General features: G+C 40.6%; 1 protein-coding gene across 3 annotated transcripts in view; it reads left to right on the top strand.

Moving 5' to 3' along the window:
• LOC117411758 (dystrophin-related protein 2-like) overlaps positions 1-8,843 on the top strand; it is a 55,691-nt gene extending 46,848 nt beyond the window's left edge. For all 3 annotated transcript variants that reach the window (XM_034903151.2, XM_058989338.1, XM_034903152.2), the window contains 10 exons: positions 262-428; positions 1,201-1,312; positions 1,555-1,691; positions 2,841-2,906; positions 3,611-3,676; positions 4,793-4,951; positions 5,617-5,854; positions 6,562-6,679; positions 8,216-8,299; positions 8,702-8,843. In XM_034903151.2, the coding sequence (XP_034759042.1) occupies positions 262-428; positions 1,201-1,312; positions 1,555-1,691; positions 2,841-2,906; positions 3,611-3,676; positions 4,793-4,951; positions 5,617-5,854; positions 6,562-6,679; positions 8,216-8,299; positions 8,702-8,721 (1,167 nt within the window). In that variant the 3' untranslated portion in view covers positions 8,722-8,843. The remainder of the gene's footprint in view (positions 1-261; positions 429-1,200; positions 1,313-1,554; positions 1,692-2,840; positions 2,907-3,610; positions 3,677-4,792; positions 4,952-5,616; positions 5,855-6,561; positions 6,680-8,215; positions 8,300-8,701) is intronic.
• The last annotated feature ends 3,761 nt before the right edge of the window (positions 8,844-12,604 follow it).

Raw genomic sequence — 12,604 nt, 5'->3', positions numbered from 1 at the left:
TGCTTCCATTGTTTGGTTATTTCAAAGAGGAGCCTGGCATCTAAACAGTCAGCACTGTGATTTTGTGGAGCATCTGTTAAATGTTTAACTTGCATTCAACAAATGAGATTTCTCCTCGTTGGGGGGGGTGCCATGGGAAATCAATTTGAAATACAATTTTGAATCTGCATTTAATTAGGATTTCTCCCGTTAAATATCCTGTGTCTCTCTAGAGGCTCCTTACTCGTGTCCTTTCCTCCTCATTGTCAATCCCCACCTCAGGCAGCTGGAAAGCCTGCTCTGGAGGTCTCACACTTCCTGGAGTGGATGAGTCTGGAGCCGCAGTCCATGGTGTGGCTCCCAGTGCTGCACCGTGTGGCCGTCGCTGAGTCTGCCAAGCACCAGGCCAAGTGCTCCGTCTGCAAGCAGTGTCCAATCAGGGGCTTCAGGTACAGCAACGCACTGGGGGGGGGGGGGGGGTTCAAACATCTCTCTAAGTATCCACGTCCACAAGTCACATGCTTTCCCCAGATCTTTATTTAATTCAAGTTTTTATTAAATGAAGCAGAACAGAGCTGAAGGAAGCTGAATGCTTGACAACGCTAAAATAATGGCTACACATTCATATTAATTCCACTGCATTAGCTGCTGTTCCTGTGGTGTTCCACTTGAATTGCTTATGAATTTGTGGCTATTTTTTATTTTCTTCAGGACTAGAAAAATCATTAGAAAATAGAAGTAAAACACTTGTTATTCAGATGTTGCTCCAGATGTTTGAGATCAATTTCTATAGAGATCAATAAGACTGTTAATTAATAGAAAGATGTTTGTAAAATATGTGATATTTTTCTAAATGGAAAGCTGATACCCTGGTTATTTTGTATTGCCCACTTTCCTTCTTTCTCCTCCTATCTCTCCTAATTGCTCTATCTCTCTGTGTCCTTGTCTCTCTGTCTTTCTCTCACCTGTCGTTCAGAAGAGCTTTACTGGCATGGCTGCTTTTCTCACTGCAATTTATATAAGCTTCATTGGCATGGCAGGTCATTATGCATTGCCATGGCACTTATAACAAACGTAAATCATGTAATCCGGTTTCTGTGTAAAGGAAAAACAGCAGTTTGGCGCAGTCTCTCTCCCCCTCTCTCCCTATATCCGTCACACACAAACTTCTCTCTCTTTACTGTTACCTTAGCTGTCGTTTCGGCTCCGTCTCCCTCCCAGGTACCGCAGTCTGAAGCAGTTTAACGTGGACATCTGTCAGACCTGCTTCCTCACAGGAAGAACCTCCAAAGGCAAAAAACTGCACTACCCCATTATGGAGTACTACACCCCAGTAAGGAACCCTGTCTTACCTACTAGCTTCCACGAATGACAACGCTTAATGTTCAATTGGATTATTTACAAAGGCCTGGGCTAATATTTGTTGCAATAACGCAACACATTATACAGATACATTTTATGTCATATGCATTACATTATTATTATTTTTTATTCAGATCATTAATAGTAAGGCATTGTATTTCCGCTACTTGCGGGAGACCAGGAGCACTAAACCTTTGTATCCATTCTTGGCAGACAACCTCTGGAGAGAACATGCGTGACTTCGCCAAGACTCTGAAGAACAAGTTCCGGTCCAAGCAGTACTTCAGCAAGCACCCTCAGAGAGGGTACCTCCCGGTGCAGTCTGTGCTGGAGGCTGAGAGCAGTGAAACGTGAGTCCCTCTGCACCCTAACACTGGGGTCAACGAGTCAATGTCTTTCAGTGTACTTTCAACTGTTGACCGTTATTTACAGTTCAATTAGGATAGTGTGGGTACATGTCAAAAACACCTGCTTATAATTAAATGAACATTAGAAATCTAAATGCATTCTGTGTTTTCAGCTCTCCGTATTCATTTAATGGGTTAATCATAGCTAGTGAGCGTTTGCATAATGGATTTATCGCATGTCTTTTAAATCCCATATTATATGGAATTGTACAGACTATACCCCCCCCCCCCCCTCCAAATTTAATAAAATAAGAAATATCATATAAAAAGGTTCTAAAAGTACTTTTTTTCCCTGCAGTTTAGAAACTAAGGTTTGTGAGGAGGGAGAACCCCAACACACGGCACTTATCTAATTGGTCAGCCGGTCAAAGAGCCAACAACCTCCTTGTTTTGTGTCTGGTTTTGTTTGGGATGTGCAAAGAAAGGATATTCATTCATAACATGAGCAAAATCTCATCAATTAACATAATTTCAATTCATTGTGTCTTCCTGACCTCCTGAATTACTAGAGTTATTACATTTAATAAAAGGAAGATTCCAATATGTGATTGAAGAGAACTCATCTTTTATCATTTACATCGTGGCGGCTTCCTTTTATCACGTCTGCTGATTAAAAACAGGACGCAATAAATGCGCTTGGTGGCGAAACAATTTAAATTGAATAATGAATCCTGCAAACAATGTTCACATTCAATAATGTGAGAAATTCAGCCTGTACTCAACCCCCCTGTGTTCATGTGACTGGGATTGAAACAGACATGCACAGCTTAACTTGGGAATAGCGTGGGAGTTTAGGTGTAATGTCAAGTTAAAACAAGCCTTACCTTGAATCCTCTTGTTTAAAGCTGGCCAATGAAGGTAGACTGTGTTTCTGTAACACAGGAAATGCATTGTAAATGTCTGGGCCCTAGAGTGAATGGTAATAACTGATAAATAAGCCCTGTGCTTAGTTCTTGAGGGGATCAAAAGTGATTCCACAAAGCTGTGGGTGTAGCTCCTTGGGGATCTGCTACACACTTATCATCCTGACTCCAGGGATGTGTTTGGATAGAGATGCTGATTAATAACTCCTCTTGTGCATCTCCCCTCCAGCCCCAGCTCCTCGCCAAGGCTGCCCCATGCAGACACCCACTCCAGGATCGAACACTTCGCCAGCAGGTACTTTAGGCCAAGAAGCATGAATCTGAGTAATTGGAGGTTTTTAGCTGTTATTACCACTGCTCAAAGTAATAGCATATGAGAAATCACATGAGACGGTCTTCATCGCAAGAGAAAACAGCACTAGTCCATTAAATGCATTTGAAGGGCTTGTTGAGCACTGTTCTGTTGTTAGTTTACCTGAAATTACTTTATCTGAACAGTGGACTCACATACATACAGTATTACTGCCATTTTAACAGGGGTCTTTTCTTTCAGCATTGAAGTCTGTTAAGATCATTCCTCTTAAATGATTTATGATCCTCGGAGTACTTAAAATAAAAACACATCTTTCATTTAATTATATGGTCTGAAATGTTTGTCACGTGGGCTTTAAAAGGATTGCTTGTAAATAATTCTGTTCCTACACAGTACTATAACGATCACTAATAAGCATTAGGAAAAATGGCACACAAGAAGCATTTATTTTTAATGAATGTAGCTTGTTGTGCACAAAATAATTACCATGGAAGATGCAAAGTCTCAACAGTAATTCATTTTAAGTGCACAGTGTGTTGCTCCCTCTATTGAGTTTGGATTCAGACATGATCTCTATTCTTGCACCTCACTAAGGATTAGCACCTAGCTTTTAGTGGTCAATCCTTGCTCCCCAGTTTGCTCTGAACTCAGGTTTGAATCACACCTCTTTTCTCTCCCCCCCATAGGCTTGCAGAGATGGAAAATCAGAACTGCTCCTTCTTTACAGACAGCCTGTCTCCTGATGAGAGCCTGTGAGTACAACATGAGAAAGGGGAGGGTGACGAGCGACGGGGAGAGCCTGGGCTTGGTGGTTTGCTGAATGCAGAGCTGCACTGGAGGAGGGTACTCACTGGAGCAGGAGTCCTGCTCACTCCCAGTAAATGCAGTGACGCTAATCCGATGATCAGTGTAGCAGCAGGATGCTGAATCGTGTTTCCCCAGTGACAATGCACTCTGTTAAATAGATCACATTGCTGCCCACATGCCTCCTGTGTCCCAGTCTCGCTGACACTCACATGCATGCACATACTCATATTAACACATACACTCTGTAATTGTTTGTAAAAAATGTCTGTGGGAGTAAAGGATGGTGCGCATTAAAGGAGTGTTAGCCAGGGCTTTAAATTCCATTCTCTCGTCTCCGATCACAAGCATTTTATATCTAGAAGTTGTGCTTCACTGTATTTGATTGTATTGTAAACCTGTAGCAGTGCTGAGAACAGGGTATGCTGCAGGCTTGCATTATTACTGATCTGATGCGTGCAGTATGGTTTATGATCGACAGTATTGATTCACTGAAAGCCTTACCCTCATAGCAGTGGCAGAGATTCCAGTTATCTTATAACAATCCTCGTGGCATTGAAATAGTCTTCAACAAGTCCTTGCAGTCTTTGAATTGAACACCTGTAATTGTCTCTCTGCAATAGCTGACAGAGTCAAGTAGTTTATCTGATGGAGCCAGACTCTTTTAACCCTTTACTTTATGCTCCCATACCTATTTAATGCCTATTTCTCAATGTCTAATATATTGGACACTGGCCAGCAAAGGGTTAAAGCAGCACATAAAGGTCAAGCCTCTGAAATGGATCCAATCCTCAGTCACTACAACCTACTTTGTGTTTATGAGGCTGAAGTACCTTCCTAGTAGTTCTTCACACACTTCACTCAAGGTAATCTTTCTTTAGGTCAAAATATGTCCTTTAGGTACGTATTAGGTATTAGGAACCTCATTTATTTATGTGTAGTCTTTATAGAGAAATCTTGTATGTGTCTCGGTAAGAGAACATTACATTACACCAACCGTGTATCCTTCTCGGTGCATCACACTCCCTGTCTGACCCCCTTTCTGCATGGGGTGCTGTCCACAGCGACGAGGACCAGTACCTGCTGCGGCACTCGAGCCCCACCCTGGAGCAGGACTCACTCACAGGGCAGCAGTTCGGAGCCGGGCACCTCCTGGGCAACTTCAACTGTGAGGACAAGGATGAGCTGGAGAGGATCCTGGCCCGTCTGGAGAACGAGAACAGGTGAGACACCCGAACATGTAAACCCGAACCGATCACAGGGACTGCTTAAGAAAACACAGTAAAGATTTACTGGCTTGTAGGTTGGGTCTATTTGGGTCGCTCGTTTACACATATAAGGCTTGATTTAGAAGTAAATGGTAGATTGCATTTCGGACCACTAATGAATTAATTCATAATTTAATTGTCTAATTAATTAAATGTTTAAATACATTAATTCGATAAAATGATTTATTAAGTAAGGCATATATTTAATGGTGTTAATACTAGGTAGCAAGAATGCTTAGTTTGTTATGTCTTTGTTACTGTAAAACAATCACTGTTTTTTATTTTTTAAAGATAACTGAGAATTATTTATTCTAAAAACTTTTTTTTTAATATTTAGTAAAGCATATTACCATGTAATGTTAGTTTTAACCCGACGATGCATGCCATAAAATTGTAACTCTTGGTGTGAGCTGTGTTTTGTAGATAAAGATAATAATCGAAATTGGTCAAAGGCAAAATAAATTATTATTTTCCAGCTATGTCCAAAAATAAATAATGTTATAAAAAAGTGAAACATACAACATGAAGATTAGTATGACAAGTATTCAAGCACATCTTACTATCAACACTTGCCAAAGGGTATGTGTGTGTGTGTGTGTGTGTGTGTGCTGCTGCGGCAGGATCCTGCAGGGGGAGTACCGACGGTTGAAGTGGCAGCATGAGGAGGCGGCTGCCTCTCCTCAGCTGGCTGAGGGGGCTCCTGGCTCCCCGATGGGTCTCTGTGACGACGAGCTGCTGGCTGAGGCCCGTATCCTGAGGCAGCACAAGAGCCGCCTGGAGACGCGCATGCAGATCCTGGAGGACCACAACAAACAGCTGGAATCCCAGCTGAACCGGCTCCGAGAGCTGCTGCTGCAGGTACGAGGGGCCACAGGGGCCCGGAACGACAAACAAGAAATAAAGGACTGAAAGCTATTATCAGTAACTGCAGTGCAGCGCTGCTAGGCATGCTTTTTATCAAATACCCCCAAGCGATACAAAACCCAAATACATTGAAAATAGCACTTGTTAGTCTACAAGACTAATATAGTACGTTTATTAGTTTTACTCAGATTTCAGGATGCATCTTTTTTTTATTTTTCTGGTAAACGTGTTTTAGAAATGCATAGCAATATTTATTTTGATTTGATTAACAAACCATTGATGATAATTCAGTTTAAACGCTGTAGCAACCTTGGTCCAGAAATACCCCCAAATGGTCCAGGTTTTGTTTCAACGAGTTCCAAACAGTTAAAAGTCTTGGAGGCTGTATTATGTGCACTGAAAAACAAGGATGTACACATTCAGTTCACAGCAGAAAGCCATTGCTGCACAGCACTGCTCCACATTCTCTCCATTTATCGCATTGAACATGATGTCCCTTGAAAAAAAGGTTAATTGAATTGTGCTAAAGGGCCCAAATCCATTAAATGTTAGAAGAAAGGAAACAGTGAGTGAAGCTGACAATTAAATTGCAATTAACAGAGCTACTCTAGAGCACTCGTATTTGGATTATATTAATACATCATTGAGGCAGTTGCAGTCAAGTACTAATGACAAAAATGTTTTGTTCTGCGATACTGCAGCCTAAAGAGGAATCCGAAGCGAATGAATCAGCAGCGTCCTCAGTCTCCTCTTCACAGCAGTCCAGGGACAGCCAGAGGGAGGATCAGTCCAGGGAGACCCCAGATACAGAGGTCGCAGGTAAGGGTGGGCGCTGTAGCCATTGAATAACACAAGAGAACATTATTATAATGTTATATTCTGCTGCTTGGGTGTCTCCACCCTGCAGATCTCCTGCCATCCCGTATCAATGATACCAGAGAGCAGAACATCTGCTCAGAGCGTCTGTGTAGTGTCTCCAAATAACTCTATTGTTGTCATAGGATGCAGCAAGTTGATTGGGTAACCACAGTACCACTGCTCGGGAGAGCAGGCTTCTCAATCACTCAGTCGTCAAGAGTACAATCAGATTCATACATTAAACCACAGTTCTGTCAAACAGGCAAAAAGTATTTAATTCTGTCAAGGAAAACTCTGAACACAGAATATCAAGCTGTGTTATGCCAAACTGAAGCATGCTGCTTGCAACTTTACATCTCACTGAGCAACGTTGTCTGTTTCTTGACCATTATTTTCGACCGGCCGTGTTCTAGTGCAACAGGAAAGTGATATTAGCCAGAAATGTTACTGTTGTCTGTTAGATGTTTTTACAGTAAGTGCACTTTGCAGTGTTCTGAGCCAGGTTGTTGGGTATTAGCGGAGCGCTTTACATTAGCTTTTATCTCACAGTGCTTCAAAAGAGTGCTTTGCTGAAATGCATTCTTTCTGGGTCACCAATAACAGATGGGTTGGCTTTTGTGGTAAAGTAGTAGACAGATTTCATGGCTTGTCTCAGGATAAAATTGAAGAATCAGACAGCTATAAAGGGGCAATAAGCAGTTCTTTTGATCTTGCCAAAGTGCTCTTAAAGATGAGAATATATCATGCAGAAAGGTCACGGAACTTCAGTTGCAGAAGATGTGAGAATGCTGGCTTGTTTTGCAAGGCTGAAATAAAGGTTAACTTAATGAAATCACAAGATTGCATAGCAATGAGTTTGAACAGGGGTGTAGTGCTGGGGGGTCGCAGGGGAGCACCGCCCCCCCCCCCCCCTCCCTTCTCTTGGGCAGGGAGAGCACCGTTTCCATACTTCACGTGCAGAATATTGAACTGTTTTGCTCCTATTAATATATGGAGATATACATGTGCATAACCCATACAAATAAGCAAAGCATACAATAACCGTAAGAAACCCTTGAGAGATAAATAATGAAGAAGTTTGAATATAGAATGCCTGGTCTGGAACAACAGGTGTGAATAATGTAGAGAGGTGAAGGGAACCTGTATTAATGCTGTGCTAAGGTGTCAGCGTTTTACAATTACTGGTAGATGTAATAATTGGAAGAGTTAATAATAGCGACCCCTCGCTTCTAAATATAGCACTACACCACTGAGTTTGACATTATATTAAAAACTAGGCTTTGTTCTTGTCCGTTGAGTTTCCATTTGAAAGGTTTTTTGATGTATCAGCTTGGTTTCAAGTACATTAAAATGTGTACCAGTCCCCCACTCTTAAACTAGACACAGCATCTATTAAGCACAGAAAGTGAGTGATTAAGTTATTGTTTTCAAAGACAAGGAATGAAAAGGTCAGAAAGTCAGTCTGATATAGATATATATATTTTAATGTGACTGCAGATGACGGCCAGGAGCCCCAGGACTCAGTCATGCGACTGGAGGAGGTGATTGAACAGCTGAGGAACGTATTCCCTCCGGACAGTGGTGAGTATTACACTCATTAAAAGAAACCAAACGGAAAATTCACTAGGAGAAAACGCACTGAGAGGAACTCATTTACATAACCATTTACTTAATGTATGTTTTGATTGATTACAAATGGTCTAAAATGTATATAAACTGTTGTAGACAGAAACGCTCTGCCCCTAGTGGATGTAATAAATATACACAGGGGCAGCAGGTTAATGGATACACTAAAACAAAACGTCACTGGGATGTGGTGACTGAAGCAGAAAATGATACAAAGCCTAAGCAACAAGAAACAATTATACAGTGTCTAAAAAAACAAGAATAATTCGTTAGTGTCTTTAAATTCTTCACTTGAGAAAGCTTTGTGATTTGGTCCTATTGTCTCAAGCGGATGTCTTTTTTTTTTTTTTGGTTTAGGTACAACATCGCTTATCTAAAGAGCAGCTGTGTCCTGCCTGCTCAGCTTCTATTTAACTGGGATCCAGTTCAGAGTCATCCTTATCTACAAAACACAGCTCCCACCAAGAGTCATCCTTATCTACAAAACACAGCTCCCACCAAGAGTCATCCTTATCTCCAAAATACAGCTCCTACCAAGAATCATCCTTATCTACAAAACACAGCTCCCACCAAGAATCATCCTTATCTACAAAACACAGCTCCCACCAAGAGATCCTTATCTACAAAACACAGCTCCCACCAAGAGTCATCCTTATCTACAAAACACAGCTCCCACCAAGAGATCCTTATCTACAAAACACAGTTCCCACCAAGAATCATCCTTATCTACAAAACACAGCTCCCACCAAGAGTCATCCTTATCTACAAAACACAGCTCCCACCAAGAGTCATCCTTATCTACAAAACACAGCTTCCACCAAGAGTCATCCTTATCTACAAAACACAGCTCCCACCAAGAGTCATCCTTATCTACAAAACACAGCTCCCACCAAGAGTCATCCTTATCTCCAAAATACAGCTCCCACCAAGAATCATCCTTATCTACAAAACACAGCTCCCACCAAGAGTCATCCTTATCTACAAAACACAGCTCCCACCAAGAGTCATCCTTATCTACAAAACACAGCTTCCACCAAGTGTCATCCTTATCTACAAAACACAGCTCCCACCAAGAGTCATCCTTATCTACAAAACACAGCTCCCACCAAGAGTCATCCTTATCTACAAAACACAGCTTCCACCAAGAGTCATCCTTATCTACAAAACACAGCTCCCACCAAGAGTCATCCTTATCTACAAAACACAGCTCCCACCAAGAGTCATCCTTATCTACAAAACACAGCTCCCACCAAGAGTCATCCTTATCTACAAACCGCAGCTCCCACCAGCACGCACACGCAAAGACCTCCATCCCTAAACCTCCTGGCTATTGAACAAAGGCACGCAGACCTAAACGACAGGGCTAAAAGATGCAAAGGATGTATACTGGTTCTTAAAACCAATGACTCCCAAGTGCATCCCCCCCCCCCCCCCCGGTGTTTGGGAGAGGGGTTTTTCTATTGGAGTTCTGAAGTGTTTGAGCCTGATTCTAGCATTCCTAGTTGGCTTTTATGTCAAGCCCATTTTAGAAACACACACGCACAGACTCACACTCACTGACCATGACAAACAGCATAATACATAGCTGCAAGCGAGATTCAATAACGGAGGCTGTTTACTCAGTGGGATTGTGCTGACATCAATGAACCAAATCATTTATAAACATGAGCTGAACACCCACGAGCCAAATCCTTTATGTGTGTAGTCCCGAAGTGTTTGTGTTATTTTATACAATACAGTATCACCTTGTAGAGGTCACGTTATTAAATAGTACTTACTGATGTCTTAAAAACATGGCTCTGAAGAAAACCAAGTTATTGAACTCCTGATGTGTTGACATCTTCTTTGGTTGTCATGGTTTCCAACAAAGCTTTATCATTCCAGGTCAAATCATTTTGTATGACATGCTCATTTGGGCTGGCATTTCAAGGCTTTTTTTACAACTCTTTTGAAGGGGATAATTTGTTTATACACAGTATTAATTCAAACTCCATTAACAGTTATATTGTGGCAGAACATTCAGCTGCTGACAGATAAAAGTGCTGCTACTGAAACTTAAGTGGGGTATTCAATTATTAAAATAAAGGCTATATTCGGACAGTCATAGGGCTGTATTTTTTTACGGTACAAAAATGGCTTATTTCACGGTCTTAAAATAGGTATTTCAAGATGTTTCACAATTAAACATAATATTTATTAAAGCAGAAAAAATAGCATTATTATACAACAAATGTTTCTAAATAATTAAATGCTTACTTGAAAATAAATAAATGTAAAAATCGCAACAGAGGCGGGAATTGTCCCGTTCTTGAACTAGACAGAGCGATCTTTAACAGAATTATTTCCGATCTTTGATGCAACTGGTGTCCATTTCGTTGATTTTACAGAAATGGTGCTGCTTGATGCAGTATGTTCAATCATTTACCGGATGCAAACTAAACCGACAGCCAGGTTCCTAAATAGTGTAACGAGTAGTGCGTCCATAAGGCAAATGTTTGCTGTATTTATTTAAGTGATAAAAAATATGTACGTTTTACACATTTCAGAAATTTGAATTTTCACGAGGGAACTACATATTGTGAAATCCTTAATAACCGTGAAAATACAGCCTTAGTCATGAGAAATCAGAGAAGGCAATATATTAATTACAGGGAGTCACACAGTGGGACTGATAATCTGAAACTGCCAGATTAAAAACAAAACTAGTTGATGTCCAGGACCACCTAAAAACAAGATGGTTAAAAAAAATGAAAGAAAAAAGCTAGGTAAGCTGGAGTGGCTGTGTTCATCAATTAGAAGTTGCATATTTGTAATGAAAAGGGTACAAATAGACAGGTGATAGCAAAACTTTGAGAAAACTAATTGTATGATAATCAAATGTATGTTATGATAATCTATACTAATATGCTGCAAACATCGACTGTGAACTATACAGCTAAGGGGTATGTTGAAGTCTCAATAATTATTATTATTATTATTATTATTTATTTCTTAGCAGACGCCCTTATCCAGGGCGACTTACAATTGTTACAAGATATCACATTATACATTATTTCACATTATACAGATATTACATTATTTTACATACAATTTCCCATTTTTACAGTTGGGTTTTTACTGGAGCAATCTAGGTAAAGTACCTTGCTCAAGGGTACAACAGCAGTGTCCCCCACTGGGGATTGAACCCACAACCCTCCGGTCAAGAGTCCAGAGCCCTAACCACTACTCCACACTGCTGCCCCATAATATGAATAAGTTAATTAAACTTTTTGCAGGTGTTCATTATCATATAATGCAGTATTTTTACTGAGAGGTTCCAATAACTATACAATAAATGGCTATAGTTTAAATCAGACCAAGCTGGGTCAGGTGCATTAGTTGTGAGCTTGGTATGTAGTACTGTACTGGGTTAGAGAAAGGTTTCTTGAGTGGTTTATAAATATTTGTTGGTGGATGGTTCATGCAGTCATGAAATGAAAGTAGAGGGGGCTGGAAGGTGGGTGGAATGTGCAGTAGAACTGTTGAGATTTTCGAGATCCTTGGGTTTAAGGTGCCAGTCTTGTTTCGCGTGAGGTGATGCTAGACTGAGGAGTTGTGGAGCAGGAATATAGGAGCCCAAACACCTTCCCTAACCCGCCAAATGTAAAACTGTCATGAACACATGGGCAAATGAACCAAATTTTAGTATGCGTTTATTGAGAGAGTGTTGGAAATGATCACAAACAGTACCCATAAAAGGACAGATTTACTAGTTTGTACATTTCCAGATTATGACTGTGCAGTATTCAATACTGGGACGAGCCTTGTGCTGCCTTTTAAAAAAATAACCAGGATGAGACGTAGTTAGATTTTACTAGAGCATTTTACAGCACTGGGGAGCTCTTATTGTTAGTGGTAATCACAGGATAACCACAGATAGTTGGTGGGTACAATATAGGGTGATTTCTCCAGTGCTGTAAAATGCTTAAAAAAAACCCAATGGCGGCTTATCACAGTAGAGTACAGATTGATCAAATAGACCCGTTAACAGAAAGTGGTGTCGCTATAGGGACAGCAACAGTGTTTACATGGGAACTTCATTTTAGACCCACACTAAAAATGTTCTTCTCTTAATCTGAACTGAAGTAAGCACAGTGAAACAAAATGACAAGTATTTGACACACTTTTACCCTTTTCATGCTTATTTATTTAATTTCATTTCATTAAATGTATCATTTGTTCATGTATTATTGTGACCATTTTAATGCCAAGCAGTGGATA

Source organism: Acipenser ruthenus, chromosome 16, assembly GCF_902713425.1.
Source record: "Acipenser ruthenus chromosome 16, fAciRut3.2 maternal haplotype, whole genome shotgun sequence".
NCBI classification, from domain to species: Eukaryota; Metazoa; Chordata; class Actinopteri; order Acipenseriformes; family Acipenseridae; genus Acipenser; species Acipenser ruthenus.
Note: the sequence above shows the minus strand (reverse complement) of the source record. Positions and strands in the feature narration are given on the sequence as shown.